This window comes from Manacus candei, unplaced genomic scaffold, assembly GCF_025592945.1.
Source record: "Manacus candei isolate 608988 ecotype Guabito, Panama unplaced genomic scaffold, ASM2559294v1 h1tg000035l, whole genome shotgun sequence".
NCBI classification, from domain to species: domain Eukaryota; kingdom Metazoa; phylum Chordata; class Aves; order Passeriformes; family Pipridae; genus Manacus; species Manacus candei.
Genome location: NW_026138083.1, coordinates 9,694,158 through 9,711,626, shown reverse-complemented (window position 1 = coordinate 9,711,626; position 17,469 = coordinate 9,694,158). Strand labels below are relative to the sequence as shown.

The 17,469-nt window shown below is 46.6% G+C and overlaps 1 protein-coding gene across 1 annotated transcript in view; it reads left to right on the top strand.

The window, feature by feature from the left end:
- The first annotated feature begins 148 nt into the window (after positions 1–148).
- The window catches only part of GALM (galactose mutarotase), a 25,767-nt gene continuing 8,446 nt past the window's right edge, over positions 149–17,469 (top strand). Inside the window, exons 1-7 of the mRNA XM_051793017.1 lie at positions 149–496; positions 4,585–4,757; positions 5,022–5,227; positions 5,821–5,894; positions 13,510–13,769; positions 14,231–14,385; positions 17,185–17,391. Coding sequence (XP_051648977.1) covers positions 13,574–13,769; positions 14,231–14,385; positions 17,185–17,391 — 558 coding nt within the window. The 5' untranslated portion in view covers positions 149–496; positions 4,585–4,757; positions 5,022–5,227; positions 5,821–5,894; positions 13,510–13,573. The remainder of the gene's footprint in view (positions 497–4,584; positions 4,758–5,021; positions 5,228–5,820; positions 5,895–13,509; positions 13,770–14,230; positions 14,386–17,184; positions 17,392–17,469) is intronic.

Sequence of the window (17,469 nt, the reverse complement as noted above, 5' to 3'; positions counted from 1 at the left end):
TCGCGGCGATAGGCCAGCGGGGATGTCCATCAGGAGCCAGAGCGGCGGCGATTGGCGGGGAGCGAGCCCATCAGCGCGCGGTGAGGCGGCCCCGGCCCCGCCCCCCGCCGTGCCTCAGGGTCGGGCGGGGGAAGGCGGTGGCAGCGGGGACGGCCTGAGGGGCCCCGGGTGCCCGCACAGCGCCTCCGGATCGGCGGCCTTTTCCTTGCCCACCGCCGCCTCTTGCAGGCCCCGCCGCCTTTGTCTGCTTCCCGGAGCCACTGAGCTGATTGGGCGGCGGAGGACGCGGGCCCCGGCGCGGCCGGCGTGTCCCGGCTGCGAGGGCCACGGCATCCGCGAGTTGCCAAGGTCACGGAGGCTTCGGGGAGCTGTGAGGCCGCTCCTGAGCACCCATACCTGGCCCTCGGCCCCTTGCAAGAAGTTCAAGTGGGCCGATGGGGTCCGGTGTCCACCGGTGAGAAACAGCAGCGCACTTTGTGCGATCCCTGCGAGCCCGGTGAGCATTAGACTTGCTTGCACAGCTCACACTGTGCTGCACGCAGGTCTGTGTGCTGGCGAATGGTAGGTCTGCTCAGGTTCCTTTTCAGGGCGATGTTATCGAAGGTGGCTCTGGGAGCCCATTCTCTGCGTGTGTGCAGAGAATCGTACAACCATCCAACAGCCCAGGCTGGAAGGGAGCTGGAAAAGTCATTGGTCCAACTTTTATGGGAGGGAGCCTAGATGAGGTTATCTAACACACTGTCCAGTAGCAGCATGGAAACCTCCCATGACGGGGACTCTACCGTCACATCCCTGGGTTCCAGTCACTGGTTGTTCTTACTGTAAAAAAATTCGTGTTGCTCCTTGTCTTCTCCATGTGGCTCTTTGTGAAGAGAGATTGAGATATACTGAGGTATACTGAGATTAGCCCCCTGCCCCCAAGCTTTCTCCCCTCCAGAGAGATGAGACCTAACTCCTTCAGTCTTTCCTCATAGGGCAGGTTGTCCTCACCACCCAGTTTAGTGTCATCAGTAAACTTGATGAAGGTGCTGTCAACCCCCATCATCCAAATCATTGTGAAGATGGACAGCATGGAGCCCAGTGTCAATTGGGGGAGGGCACTTGTGAGAGGTTGCCAACCTAAGTTAAAAACATTAATCACCATCCTCTGAGTGCAGCCTGTTAGCCAATTTTCTACCCATCTTGCAGACCACCTATCCAATCTGTGTCTTGCCAGTTTGTCTAGGAGAAGACTTCTTTGTGAATGGAGGCATGGCAAGAAGACTCCCGATGTTATAAATGGCTTACAGGACTTTCTAGCTGAATTAGTTTCTGCAGCTGTGGCTGCCAAACCGAGATGGATGTGGAGTGGAACCTTGCTTGAAGTAGATCACTGGAGAATGGATATATGATTGCTTTGTCACTTGAGCAGCCAAATAGGAGGGAGGGAAATGATTCAGAAGACAGCCAAAGTAAATGCTATTATTTTCTTCTTCTTTTGGTGTGTGTGTGGGGAAAAACCCAAAGCCCCATACCTATCAAATAAAATATGTTGTTCAATCTGAATGGTACTTGTAGGCTTTGAAAGCTAGAAAACAAAGCAGATAGTGTTGTTTACACATTTTCTGTTATTCTGAAACCCAGTAGTAAAGGCACTCCTCCAAGAAGTAGGAGGAGGTTCAGTTTCCCATTCTGCCTGGCATGATTTGAATCTGCATCTCTCAGCTCATCTAATCACCTTATCTTCAAGCACATACACTTGATTTAACTGAATTTGCTGTGTTTCTCACCTTCTCATTTTCTCTTTGGTCTTTGTTTCTTAGTTTATGTTTTTCTTTCAGTATTTCTTATACTTGTACCTATTTTTTAACAAAGAGCATTGCAACTTTGAGAGCATGCAGTCCACAGGGCTGAAGCTGTGTGTACATCTGTTGTAGGTTGAAACAGTCAATGAGGAACATGCCATCTATGAACATAAAGCACTTCTTTCCAAATACACTACTGATATTTCTGCTTACTTGCCAGATGAAGTTTCTAGCAAATTAGTTTTATGTGGTAGAGCTCTGGGATTTTAGCAGACATTTGCACCATAACATTGCAAAAAGTAACAGCCTGAGAAATCACAGAATGTACCAGAGTCAGAAAATGGCATTGAAATGCTGCAATAATTAGATTTTCTTTAATAATATCCTCCATGTACTTAGAAGTACTTTTCTGAAAATGGAGAAATGACACCAGGCCCTTCCATGGTCTCCATAAAGGTTTGGAACGAGATGATCTTTAAGGTCTCTTCCAACCCCAAACCATCCTGTGTGTTCCTGTGACATACTGTTTAACCAAATTCTTATTTACTGAATGTTCCCAGAAACAGCAGAGTTTCAGGATGCCTCTGTGCAGTATATGGGTTCTAGTGCCACTGGGTAGCAGACCCTGCTTTGCTGACTTAGTACAGTATTTAATTATATGTGGAGATGTTAAGATGTTTTACTTTTTTAACTTGTGACATTGAGGCTTCCTTGCTCATTACTGTGAGCATCCTTGGAGCAGTCCTTTTTTCTGCCTGTGCCTCGTGGGTAGGAAAGGAGGGAGGGAATATGGAAATACACTCCAATTATGTAAGTTTGTAACTGAGCATCTGACTCAGCAGACAGATTTCACTATGTTGCTCGTCAGACCTGCTGCTTTTGTATAAAAGAGAGAGAGAGAAAGAGAAGAAAGATGCTAATGCTGCCTGAAAGAGTTCTTTTCGTACAATTTTTGTTACCTGGAGGTGATAAACAGAAGTCATGGTTTCAGTCCGCTACCCTCCAATAAGAACAGCAATTAGTTTTATTTCTTGCCACTGTGCAGTCGAGTATAACCACATAATTACAGAAAGAGCAGAACAATGATATGAAGAAAAATCCCCAAACCCTGCAGAAATTTAAATCGCATAATTACACTCATAGTTTGGAATTACATGTTGTTACCAGTACAATTTTCTCTCCTCTTCCTTTTGTGCCCTGCCTTTCTTACATCCTTTACTGTAATTTACGTTACATTAAGCTATTAGCTCGCTGTAGGAGGAATGTGTCTTACAATGCTGAAGCATTACACTTTCAGAGTTTTTGTTCCTTCTTGGGAGTTTAGTCTCAGCAGTTTAAGAAATGAGTGCTCTGACCACCCTCCTGCTGGAAGCTGCCTCTGCCTCAGTTGCAGAGGGATGGTGAAAACACCAATATACCTGGGCAAACCAAACTGGGAATTGCTTCTCAGTTTTAATTATTTTATTATTTTCTTTCTGATTTGTCCATGCTCTCCTCTGGGCTGGACAGTGCTTGCTTCTCCTTGCTACTTGCTACTCTTTTCAATCCACCAGCAGCCTAGAGACCCCTATGTCTGGGTACTCATTGTAGGACTTCTGAAACCAAAGCTTGATAGTCCTAAGCATGTGATACACTAGTTGTTGTCAAGAGAAACTGTGACTGCTCAACATATTTGACACTGGCTTGAATACCTAAATTGGTGTGTGCTTGGGTCGATAAACAGCTGTGGTAGAGGTCAGATCCACTGACCAGTAAGGACTTACATTGCCTTACATGGCAGAATCACCAAGCCTTGCATTGTTGCCAGCACTTCCAAAAGGACCACAAATACTGGGTTATTTATTGTTTCTTAAGGCATCAGACTCCAAATAACTCCAAGTTTTAGTTCTCTAAGTAAACTTAGAGAAGTTTATCTCTGTCTAATGAGTACTTCTGAAAAAAAAAATATTAATTCCTTTGATTGCACCTGAAAAGCATGATTTTTAAATGCTTCCATGCCAGGGGCAACCCAACAGTAGTCAGTTCAAGTACACAATCCATAAAATCACAAAAGCAGATCTCGGGTTTTCTTTTGGATCACCTGACACAAAGTTTTCAAATGTTTTTGTTTATTACCACTATGTTTCTGTCTATATATAGAGTCATTGTGCACATAGATGCACACATACACAAGGAACTTAAAAGTGATGACACTGCTTTCTCTTCAGACAATGTAATATAGGCAAGTTACTTAAACCAGTTGCTTACCATCAGTCACTGTTTTTAGCTCATCTTCTTACACGTGAGCTGGCAAGCTCAGAATCGGTTTTCAGAACCGGGTGCAAAATAAAATCGCATTATCTGTGAAATCAGGCCTTAAGCATTTCAAATGGTCCCTTGAAAAGTGTATGGCCAGAACACATCTGTCCAAAATCTGTCTACATATCAGTCTTCTACCCCTGCAGCAGACTGCAGCAGCTGCTCGCTCACATGGCAGTGATGCACTTCCCTACAGCAGTGAAAAGTACTCAAAAGAAAGCAAGTCAGTTTTACCAGCGATGAGCTGAGGAGCTCTGGGCTCCCTGTCTGAGTGGGAGGAAAGCAAAAGCTGAGCTATCTGGGCACAGCCTGCTCAGTACACCAAGTGAGGCTGAGGCCCCATGAGCAAATGAATCAATGGCTGTAAAATAAAAGTACTTATCACAACAAGTTAGGCATGACGGGACAAAATCAGCTTGCATTTGAAACTTTCATCTTGGCATTTTCCATTATGTATGTTTTTGACTTTGCATGCTTTATTCTTTTTCTTTGTTATATACAGCATGTGTGATTACCCTCTGTTAAAAGGATAAAAAGACAATCTGACAGGTCATCCTGTGGGATTTTCAGACTTGAATACAGCAGAGATACACCAGCAGACAAGAGCCACTACACTTGTTTGCACCGTTCAGCCACAGCAAAGATAAGAGTCCCGGAGTCACGGCTCTTCCCCAGGTATGGGGCCCCTATGTGGGCGGTGGGTTTTTACCTTTATGGTTTGTTTGGTTACCAGCATTGGGTGGACAGTGTAACGTATCTGTCTAGCCAGTACTTCCTCTCGCTGGTTCAGATCACTTTTTTCTGCATAAACAGTAGACACCATTTGTTGTTTAAACACTGTAACAGAATATTCACATCCCCATCGAGGGATGGCTTTGCTTCTTTGTGGCTGTAGCATTAAATAACTGCAGTCCCAAAATTTCTTCCTTTTGCTGGCAGGTTGCTGGGTTGTTGGCATGTCCAGGAGATGTGGATGTGCTACACACATTGGCTGTGCCCTGTGCATAGTCAAGTGCTCTGAAAGAAACCCAGGCAACTTCCTTGTCCTGCCTGGCTCAGGAAACGTGGACACAGAATCATGAGGAGCGAGCAGGACATTAGGGTGTGTGGAGAGAAAAGAGGGCTGACCAACATGGCCTGCAAAGGTAAGAGGCCCTAGCTACCTGTCAGTGTAATGCTCCAATCCTGGGGCAGCCTGTCCTGCTGAGGAGGTCAAAAGCTTTCCTGCTCTGTGGACACAAATCATGCCCTTAGCCAGGTCTGATCTTTGCTTACAACCTGAACTGCCATCTGTGGGGAAAGTTGTATCCAGATACCAGGACTGTCCTCCCTGTCTTAAAATAGCTGCTTCATTTTAAATGCAGAGATCTTGGAAGCATTTTTTTGTTCTTGAGTGTTGCATCCCCACAGGAGAAATGGCTCACAATTCTGGATTTATATTAGGCAACACTTCCTAGAAATGATCAGTGCTTAATTTGTGAAGCAGGGGTTGCTTCTCAGAATCACCACTTGGTAAGCACCTGTGAAGAAGAGCTACCAGAGCTACCAGAAAGGATATTATTTGCTAATATAGTAGTTTAATTGAAGTTCTGTGGTTTGCATTTTGCTCTTCAATGGTGAAAACTTAACTGGAGCATAAGGTTCAGTATCTAAGTGAGAGAATGAGAGCCAGGTGCTTTCCTACGAGTTATGGTGTTCCATTTCTAACCTTGATCTCCTTTGTCTGCTTCCATTCAAGATGGTGCAGCACCACTGGACTGCTTTGCTTGCAGTGACAGGAATGCAAACTGGTGGTGGATTTTGATCTGACTGGTAAGAAAAAATGTCTACAGGGTGAGACTGGGTGCAGAACAGATGTTTCCCTATCCTTGTGCGGGTGGGAGATGCTACAGCCCCAGAGCACAAACCAACCTCTTATACATGTCTTTGCTTGGGCAGTGGTTTAATGCACATTATACAGCACAGATACTTTGTAAGAAAAAAGCAGTTCTGCTGTATGTGGTACATCAGGATTAGTTCTATTGATTATCATTAAAATGTTGTCTACGCTTATGTTTGCCTATTCCAAAGAAGGTTCTGGTGGCTAAAGCCATAAAAAACATTTTGTACCATTTCACCTAGTTAGCTGCAATGACCTTGAGGTAAATCCCTTGTGATTTCCCTACAGCATTACTTTTGCCACCTTCCTGGACTCCCCAAGCATGACACTAGCACAAGGATTTTGACTGTAACAAAGGGGGTGATTTCACCAAGTATTGCTTCACAAGAAAGAAAAGCAAAATAAAATTAAATTAAATAATTCCCACTTGCACTTAGCCCTAAGTGACAGCATCTAAACCTGTGACAATGACATGGCTGCTGCTGCTGCTGGCAGCACAGATGACAGCACTGTGTGGGGGTGGAGGAATCGGGCTCAGTGAACTCGTGGTGGGTATCTATGTGCAGTGAGCTATCTCTCATGCAATTGCAATACATATTACCACCTGAGCTACTCCATGACTATTCATTTGTCTGGCACAACCTCCCTGCCTGAGGAAATGCTGTTTATACAGATAAGGTCTATGGTACCATCTTTGCTACCTCTCTAGAGCTCCCGTGAGTTGACTAGGAAGTTGCACTTGATGAAGCCTGTCCTTAGGGTGCCATTGACACTCTTTCTTGGGTGACACTTCAGCTTTTCACACTCCACAGGAGCATTCATGCATTGTCCAGCAGTTGCCACACATTTAGACAGGCTACCTACCATACAGTGATGTGAGATAAGTCATTTTAATGACATGTGACAGCAAACTTTGGAGATTTTTTTCATCTTATGATGTCTTTCTGGGAGAATAGTTGCTACTGAGAAGAAATCGTTATTATGCCAGCAATAATACTTACCTAGCACAAACTGTTTCTCCAGTAGAGAAAAGTTTTTGCAGCCTCTCCAAATTTTTAATATAGCTGCAGTTTTTGCTTTTAATATAACAAGGCTTTCTAAAGTGCAGGTTCTGAGTCATTGCAAATGTCAAATATAAAATAATTAATAACAAAATTGACTCCCAAATTAACCCAAAGAAAAATCTAGTGGTCCAGAAATACTCTCATTAATCATTCTTTAGACCAGTACTGCCAATCCTAGAAATCAAAGGTCGTGAATTACACCTGCTCCCCACCTAAACCATGGTTTAAAGATCAGAAGTCACATTTTTGTGGCTAAATCAATCTAAACATTTTGTTCGCCTTGTGGTAACTTGAGGCTGTATCTCATCCTTGGATCATGTTTTTAATTATGCTTTAAAGTCCCCATAACAACTGCAGATTTCCTGTTTAAGGAGAGCCAAGATTCTCCTACATCTGAGGCCACTGTGGTTAAAGAAACAAATTTTGTTACTCTGCTAAAAGTGCAGGTGTTGGCCACCATGAATACAGCTGTTTCAAAGACAGATGACATTCTGTGGAATCAAGTAATACACTTGTGAAAATTGTGAAATTTTATCTTCACATACCTTTGATTTACTTTTTTTGTTCTTAGAGCATCTTGACACATAAATACTTTTTTTTCCCCCTCTGCATTTAGGATTTTGTAGCTTAAATATTGTCTCTACTGGTGTGCTTCAGGGACAATTTTGAGTTTTTGGTATGCCACAATCCACCAGGACTAAAAACGCAGCCAAATTTTCTGATAAAAAGCAGAAAACTTAGCCTAAGGGCTTTATAAAAGGGCCATAGGAAATTCCTAGATAAGAAAAAAAAGAAACATCACAACAAGTTTAATACAGAACAGACACTTTACATGTTCTCATAGTTGAAGCCTGCACAATGGGACAGTTGTGAGTTAAAGGTTTGGCTCTCTAATCATAAAAAGAAATTTAAAAATACAATAGAGAGCCATAAGTCCTTGCAGTGAAGCACTTCCAGATTTCCTGTATCATTTTTTTCAGGGATTTCCTTAACAAAGTCTATCATCCTGTCTTACCCTGGGATTTCCATGATCTTTAAGCACTATCCTTAGAGACACTACCCAAGTAATCTTGGCTACATCCGCACTGTGAGGGGAAGAGGGCTTGGGAACACCAAAACCATGTCCTATTGAATTCCAACCAGCCTGGTGTCAGCTGAAGGCAGGGTACAACAAGCCTGTCCCAGGCTGTAGGGACAGTCAGACAAGGCAGGCTGAGCCCCCATGCCCAGCATCCATAGGCTCTCTCTGCCTCCACGAGGCTCTGGGACATCAGAGCAGTCCTGGACTGCCACTTACTGCAACAACAGCATCACCCTTGGCTTTCCAGGGCTATCCCTCCATAAAAAAAGTCACCTAGCTTTAGTTATACCAGTTTTGTTGTTGTTGCCTCATATAGGAACATGTGGGCATGCCAAAAGGTGCTTTATCCAGCATTGCCTGGGGAGAATGGGGATGCTCATACAACTGCCTGTTGCTTTAGCTCTGTTGGTAAAGCACTGTACTTCAGCAGCACAGCTGTGTAGACACAAAACCTGTGTATGCTATGCCTAAATTGGGGAGTGGGGGAATGGATCTGCACATCTGCATGTGTGAAGTAAGTTCTTATCACCAGCTGCCTGCAAGCCACGCACATCTCCCTCGCACATGAAGGCCCCCAGTTTTGCCCTGTGGTTTCCACAAACACCCTCCTTCCCTTTGACTCTGCTTCTTGCTGTTGCTCAAACAGGAACTGCTGTGCGTGCATTCACAGCCTTTAGTAGGTGATGCTCTAATCTCCCTTTGGCATCTCCCTGCCAGCTGCCAGTGCAGCCATGTATACATCTTAGAGCAAATTTTCTAGGACAGCACCATGAGGCAAAATGCTTTCCCTGTTTGTTTTCTCTGTCCTTTCATCTTATCTCCTCCTGCCCCCCTCCCCCAAGCCCTTTTTTATATCCTCCTCCCCTTTTGCTGTCCTCTGAGTGCAAAACCAAATTGATACTTGTTCCTGGTGCTGGGACCCTTATGTAGGTCAACCCCTGTGAGTCATGAGTGTGGTCTGCAGTCAACCTACAGCTGCTTCATGATGCAGAAGGGTAATCGGGCTTATAATTTCTTGTGCCACTTGCCCTTGCCTTTCTTCTTCTACTTCCTTGGCAGATCCAGAAGTGCCATGCCATGCCAGCCCATCTGGCTGTGAGCTGCAGTTTTGTCAGTCCAGCAGCCCAAAGCAACTTACAGGCCTTCCTGTTTGGTGTCTCCTCCACGACAATGCAGAGCCCTCTTCAGAGTTGCAGGTCCTTACAGCAGTGACTTTACCAGTGGAAAAAATATTGAATGAAGCAGAGCTGTCCTACTTGTCACGTTCCTGCTTGACTTGCTGAGGCATTTTCGAAACTCCTCTGAGCCCTGCACCCACTGTTTTGTAGGGTCCTCAGCGCTGTGCATCAGTCTCAGTGTGAGCCTCAGTCTCTCTCCCACAAGCTTTCAGTAACAGAAATGGAGAGCAAATCCAAGTCTTCACCCCATCAGAAACCGCAGCTGCAAAGCTGTCCTACTGTTGCATAAGCTGCTTTTATTTTTGAGCCTTTAGACCTGTAGCACATCCTCTGCAAAGGTTAAATTCAAAATTAGCTGCACAAGCATAGGAAGGAGAGAGGAAAGTCTGTCTCTTGGCATACATTATAGTCCCCAGCCCCCTCCAAAACAACATGGAAGTGTCTCTGGTTCAAGGCAGCCTACACAACAGCGAGCTGCAGGAGCTGTAAGCTATTATTTTAGTTCCCAAGGAAAGTAATTACTATAGCAACCAACACATCTGAATGGCTCTTTGGCTGCTACTGAGATACAAACAACTTGTGCACAAAGGCACATCAGAAACGTGCTGTGTAAAACGTTCTCGGGGAGCTCTGCTTTTTGTACAGCTTTATAAAACGTGCATAACAGGCTTCTGAGAAATGACTGCCAGAGTAACAGCAAGCAATTGTACCATGCCATGATCCCAAAATAACCTAATCAATGGCTCAGTATATTTGCCCCTGAAGAAATGAAGCAAAAAAACTGCAGGCTCCATTTTAAGCCTGTGTGCCGGGAAGTACCCAGCTGAGCTGAAGATACATTCAATAAGCAGACAGTAAAATGGTGGGGAAACGTCTCCCCTTTTGTTCTGTGTACTGATGCAAACTCCTAGCAGGCTTCAAGTGCCAGCTCATCCCATGGGCTTATACAGAGTTTGTCAGAAAAAGGGATTTAATTACAGCCTTGTAATGCTGGAGGGTGTAAGAAGTCATGTCTGCATTCTTTTCTGTATCTGTGCAGCAATCAACCCCCACAGACCCCATCTCCAGCTGCAGTGCTGGGTACATCACTGTTGCTATTACTGAATAAGGAAGCTTCTTGAGCAACAGCAAACTGTAATCATTGGCCATTGCTTAAGTATTACAGCGTTTGGAGTGTCTCTGTCACCTTCAAATCAAAATGCCAGTGGTGAAATAACAGCTTGATAGTTTCTGGTACCTGCCTGCAAAGCAGCACCACTTCATGGTGCTGAGACAAACAGCTTAGATCCCCAAAACGAGATCTGGTCCAAGCAATCTGGCCCAGGAGTATTGTCCAAAATTTCCCCACAGGAGACATACACACACGTCACCTGTCTCAAGGATGGCGAGCAACATTAACATTGCACTCCTGCTCCATTGCACAAGGGAGCTCTGATGAGAATGGTGGTTATGGGTCTGGGTAACAGAGACAGACAACAGAGACCTCTGTTACAGAGTTAGATACTATAAGGGAGCACAGAGTTAGATACTATAAGGGAGCACATGTCCCTTCCCAAATCTGAACTGCCTTTTAAAATTATCTTTTAATCAGTTGAGTCCTAAAGTCTTGCTCTGGGCCCAGAATAAACTGAAAATTACAGCTGGATTTAACATAAAGGCAAAATTAAGGAAGGAAATGTAGTGATGTAATTTATTACAGAAGTGCCCTACAACCAAACAGAAAAAGGATCTTGGCACAGCAGGTTCTGCACGACAGTTTTGGTTGACTGTAGCCTTTTAAGCAAAGTCACTTTATTTTGGATTAAAGAAAAACATCTGAGAAAAGCACAAAAATAAAGAATTCCTAAGAAAATAGCACAAACATATATAAAATCCAAGGACTCACTTCTGTCTTGCAAAATGGTAGCCGCCCTATAAGCACCAGGAATTTCCAAACTGCCGATCCCAGGGAAGTAAATTCTCTTCTGTAATTTTTCTCATGATAAGTTTGTTTTCTCATAGTAGCTCCCTCTCAAAAAAAACCTGAAACCCCAACAAAACAGTTCTTTATCACAGTGTGCCTTTTTATAAGCTCTTTGGTTGGGGAAAGACAGGACCACTCACTCACAGGGTGACTTCCCAGTTCGCTTTTGCTACTAGACAGGAATATCTTGCCTGGTTTAGAGGAGCTGGGACCAGTGGGACCAGGCTTCTGGGCAGCATGTAACCTGCCTTCATGCCACACCTCTGCTATTCCTGCAGGGTCACTGGCTGCAATAGAGCAGATAAATCCTTGTTCCTCACAAACATTTTGTGGTTTGGGTCGGAAAAGGCTGCTGCAGTGCCTTTTCAGTGAGAGCAAGGGAAGATGCAGAGTAGAGAGCTATTGCACTGCCCAGCTGCTCATGCAGAGCTGCACGGCAGAGAAGTGAAACCAAAGTCTCAGAGATGAACAGCAAACTCCTTTGAACACTCACCAGCTGTGGAAGTGCCCTGCTACCAATGCCAGGTGGGTCCAGGCCCAATACTGCAGTTTTCTTCTGCAAAGAAAGAAGAGAAAAATGCAAGGAACTTGCATTTGACCATCACTGTAAGCAAATCTCAGTGCCACAGTGAATAAGGCCCAAAACAAACTCTTCCTTAAAAATAGAAATCCTCAAGGTCATGAAGCAGGACTCTTGGAATACCTTGCTCAGATTCTAAAGCTGACATTGCTTCTTACTGTTTCCTGCAAGATTCAGGCTTGTGCAAGCTGGTTTCTTTTCTAGTTTATCTGCTAGCTTGAAAACTGAGTGGCTAGTTCATTAACAGATTTGTCTGTGGTATTGCTTTTGCACTTGGAACAGCCTTAGATGTCACCGGGGCTTGAGTGGTCTTGCATCTGTGAAGGTAGGTGAGAAAATCAGGGTGTCCATGGCTATTACATCAGACAAAGAGTTTGATCTGGACCTTCTCTGCTGCAAATCAGAGAAGTAAATCAAAATGGCAACCCCTGTCATGTTAAAAAAACTCACAGGTCAATGAAATCTGGTCTTTGCAAAGCAGAAATGCTTCCTATGTCTGGAGAAGCACGTTAAGGGAGAGGTGTTGAGGGAGTCAAGGTGCTAAGGAGTGAGCTTCTGGGAACACTCATGCATCAGGGGTCTTCCTCACTCCAAGGTTTGTGCTGCTCCTTGTCGTGTCTCAAATGGGAGGCAGTATAGATGGGCAGTAAAAAGCATGTTTACTTGCAATATTGTTTTTGGATAGAGAGCACTGGTTGAAAAGGTGCAGAAGAAAACACAGGAACAGACATTTGTGTTACACAGCAAATATGAGGCCGTCACCAACAAAGAAGCGCGGGTTTCCAAACCATCTCTGCTCAGGCCTGGGTGGGAGGTTTTGTTTCTGTGTTGGATTGGAATTTGTAGTTTGTCTCGTCAAAGGATGATGGCTGTGTTGGAAATTAAGATTTAGCAACCACTGGTTGATTGATTGAGGCTTTTTGGTGGCAGTTCTAGGAATTATTGGTTCTTTGAACAAGTTCTGAAAATGGGCTCTCACAGAAATACAACCATATCAAATTGTAGTGAGGTTCTCTAGCCTTGCACTTGAGCCTTGCCAAGAGAGGTCAAAAATATGCACATACATTACTTACATGTTGCCAGGGTTTTTCCTGCAGACTGAAATTGCCTGCAAAGACCAGAGACAGGCAGAGGTCAATATTTCGAAAGACAATGATTTTTAATGGAGTCTGGGTCAGAGCCACAACTTGGAGAATAACAACACCCTGGCCAGCAAATACCCTGACCCTGATTTACAGCAGGCACTGCCTTGTGCCTCTTGTGGAGGGGCTAAGGGGGAGAAAGGACAAAGGGAGAAAACAGCATTTTGTCGTGCCACGCTTTGCAAGGGCCGTGGAAGTCGTGTCGGTGTGATGCAAGTGGGGCACAGGAGAGGGGAGAGGCGATGGTCTGTCCCCCGGACTTGCGAGCTGGCGGCTGCACTGCCCGGCTTGGCAGCGCCCGCCTGAGCACCGCAGCCTCGTTCCCTTCTTTCCGCATCCTTCCCGCTCCCCTCGGCCACCTCCCGCCGCCCGGACCCGGCGGCTGCTGCCCCTCGGTGTCAGCCCAGGGTGCCCAGCGCTCCCTGCACCGGGCGCGGCGCGGCTCCTCCCCGCGCCGGGAGGCGGCCGGGTCGGTGTTCTGGCCGCCCTTTGGAGCCTTGTGTGCTCCCATCCCGGCCGCCATTGTTCCTTCCTCCTCAGGAGCGTCCTTCCCGGGCAGCGCTGCGGCTCCCCGGAAGGGTCGGTGGCCGGCTTTGGGGGAGCGATGACAGCGGTGCGGAGAGAGGCGTTCGGGCGGATGCCCGCGGAGCAGGGAGGAGGAGAGGTGGAGAAGTTCGTCTTACAGTCGGACAGCGTGAAAGTGGAGATCCTGTCCTTAGGGTGCATCATCGCTGCCCTGGAGACTAAAGACAGGGATGGGAAGTTTTCAGATGTTGTCCTGGGATTCGACACTTTGGAAGGTGGGTCTAAATCCGTTTCTTTAAAAAAAAATAAAATGAACCCCCCACACAATCAGGCAATTTAGCAATTTAACCAGCGTTTACAGCGCGATCTGCTTCTAAGGGTCCCCTCCAAATCATGGGCTGAACAGATACACTTCCTGCTGCCTGTCCTGGCTGGATGTGGTGGATGTTGAACTGAGACACTGGTGGCTCCAGCTTGCAGTGTGTCCCTCTGATGGGGCATCTCTGAATCACACCTTGACTGCAAGAGCCCTTTTCTGCAAATCTGCAAAGAATACAAGATCCCATCGGGCTGTTTTAATCAGTGGTGAGCTGTGTGTCCTGTTAAACACTGGGACTGCAGTCATGTATTTAGTCCTGGAGGGAAACAGAGACACCTCTGAGTCCATAAGCACATCCAGAGACCACCTATCCTGTCCCAGTCCTTCTGTTCGACCATGTGCTGTTTTTCTGGACAGGTTACACAAGGAAGCACCCCTTCTTCGGTGCTGTCGTGGGGCGTGTTGCCAACAGGATTGCGAAGGGGAGGTTCACTTTGGACGGGAAGGAGTATCAGCTGTTCCTCAACAATGGGCCCAACAGCCTGCACGGAGGAGCCAAGGGATTTGACAAGGTGAAAATCAGGCTGGCGGTCCCAGTGTCCTCCCAGCACACAGCCTGTGGGGTTGTGGCAAGAGGATATGATGTCTTCCCTCCCGACCCTGTAGCATTTTCTGGTGGTTATTGAGTTGAATCAGCTCAGAAAGTGCTGTGAGTGCAGGAATGGGAGGAAGTGAGACGGATCCTGTGAGCTGCTGGGTTGGTTTGTCTTTGCCTGAGTTTGCAGGGCTCGCTTATATCTTCCTTGATGTCATGCTGAGGGGTGCTGTGCTTCCTCTGTGTGACTGCAGCCCTGAGGCCTCATGAGCCCAGTTCTGATAGGGTTGTCCTGGCAAGGTGCTGCTCCTACAGAGCCTGGCTTGGGACACAAAAGTGAGGACCAACCTCAAGTGCAATGGAGGCTCCCTGGGCACCAGCTGTACCACCCTGGAGTGGGTACTGTAGGTGTGCCAGTGCCCAAAGAAAGTGTCCTGGGGAACAGGGATCCACACAGGCTGATTTCCACTTGCAGTTTAAAGGCTGGTACCTGCCCATACCTCCTCCCAGAGTCAGAAGGACCTGGGTTTGCAGAAACTGTCATTGCTGCTTGCTTGTAACAGCACTTCCAAGTAAGAGGAGAGCAGGGTGGTGCTGCAGGTTCAGTGCAGTCATTGCATGCACCCACCTGGCTCTCACTCTGACTCACAGCAGTGGGGAACTAGATCAGGCCTGAAATCCCAGGATCCAGGACCACTGTGTCTCCTTCCCAGCCCTCCCCTGTGACCTCATGAGTTAAAATAACCTTTCCCTGGCACCCAGGCACTCAACCTTTTCCATCTTCTCCCAAGAGCTGTTGCTGAAGTCAAATACTGTCCCTGCACTACAGATGGTGAGAGCAACAGACCATTTCCTCTCTTGAAAGCCTTGCTGATAACCTTGCTTCATTGCAGAGCAGACTCAGAAGTCTCTGCTTTCCTGGGCTTTGTCAGATCAAATGTATTTGTGACCAGCAGGTAGCTGATCTACCATTTCCTCAGAGGAACACATGCGAATGTGCTGGTGCAGCTGCTTTCCTGGGTTAATGTTTTATTTCATGAAAGGACATCCAGGCTGATGGGACAAAAGTCAGAGTGTCTAGAAAAAAAATCACTTCTAGGCAGTACAGTGTGAACTGTCATCAGGTTGGGATGAAATGCTCCTCAGCAGCCTCAGGAAAAAGGGAGTACAGGGATGCCTTGGCTGTTGTGCCCCAAAGAGGACAATTTGGTTTAAGGTTTCTTTATGCACCCTGACTCCTGTGATCTGGAGCTGAAAACATGCACTCCTTTGCACCTGAGGCTTCCGGGCTGTCTTCTGCAGGTGGGGGATGTGGTCTCTTCCCCTTGCTTGCTGAAGGCACACCAGCCTGTTGGGGACAAGGCAGTGACATCTCCCAGCCAGAGCTGTGTGTCCTCTGGCCCACAGGGCACATGTGGGCACCCTCTCAAGACCTCCTCCAGCCAGAAAATAATCACTGTTCAGAGATAACCCTAACACAAACAAGACACACTGGCATTTGGCTGTGACTATGTTGACAGATCTTGTCAGTTCTTCCTGATCTTGCAGATCTCAGTGCTGCGGTCAGTGTGTGGTCTGATGAGGGTCTTGCAGCTGTGCTTGCATGGCAGCAGTACATGACCACACTGCTGGGGGACTTCAGAAAATAACCCTCTTATCTTAAAAAAATGATAATACCTCTATGCTTCCTGGACTTTAATAGCTTTTTCTTCAAAGAACCTAAATAGAAACTCGTATTTGAAACCATAGCATCTGTAGAGCAGTGGGAGCTGCAGCTGAGCTGCACTCTGTGCAGGAGGACCTGCTCTGCAACCTGGTATATTTGACACCCTCAGTTCCTATGTTTGGTGAAAATGCTGGCTTTTGACAGTGCCCCATTGTTTGTGATCTCTGGGTAGGACGTGAGAAGGATCATCTCAAAAGCATTATCTGGTCCCCATTCCTAAATCTCTCCCCTTTGATTAGACAGTAACTATTCCTTAGGTAGATGCAAAACTCCAGAGCCCAGACACCTCACCTCTTATCACACATCCATCCTTAGCATCAGGCCAGGGTCAAACAGGCTATCTGTGTGGTGAGCTGCCTTGCTTCACTCGCTGGCATGTTTGGCTTCAAGCAGAGCCCTGGTCTGTGTCAGGGGCAAGAATGGGAGAGGTGCCAGCTCTCTGTAGAGAGACCTGTAGATGTGTCTGGCAATACATCTGGTACTATTTAACCCAACCCCAGCCCCTGAGCAAGAGCTCCTGGTGTGTACTTACACTGTCCTAGAAGCCAGAGGCTAGTGAGCAGAGGGAAGGGTGGCAGCTCGTTGAAGTGATGTTGTACATCACAAGATCCATGGAAAGGGGAATAAGTCCAGCTGCAGGGCAAAAATCGAACGTGTGGATTCTTAGGCATGGAGTAACGCAGGCTGGAACAGACCACCATCAGACTGCCAAACTGCCTTGTTTGTCTGGCTGCTCATTGGAAAACTTGTTCCCTGCTGCTGGTCCTGGCTGACCAAGAGCAGGCTGGTGCCTGTGTTTTCTTCCTTTATTTTTTTTTTCAACAAGGGGATCTTGGTTTTAGTCCTTCACAGGGAGAAAAAGATTGATTGGTCTCTTTTTTTTTTCCTTTTTTCCCTTCTAGGAGTAAGGGCAGGAAAGGTGACTGAAAAAGCCTTTGTTTCAGTGCAACATCCCTTGAGTGCCTTCTGTCCCTGGGTTTAGCCCAGGCTGGGACAGGAGAGAAGTGATGTTTCCCATCACTGTCCCACCAACAATCATGCTCCTTGCAGGTTCTCTGGAGCCCCGAGGTACTCCCGGATGGTGTCCGCTTCTTCCGGCTCAGCCCCGATGGTGAGGAAGGGTACCCTGGAGACCTGAAAGTCTGGGTGACCTACACCCTTAGTGGCAGGCAGCTGGCCATCAACTATCGAGCCCAGACCAGCAAGACGACACCCATCAGCCTGACAAACCACGCGTACTTCAACCTCGCAGGGCAGGTAAGCGTGGGGAGATGAACTCCGTGGAGAGACACTGTGCAAAGGAAGAAAGCCTGGGAACCCATGGGATGATCTGTG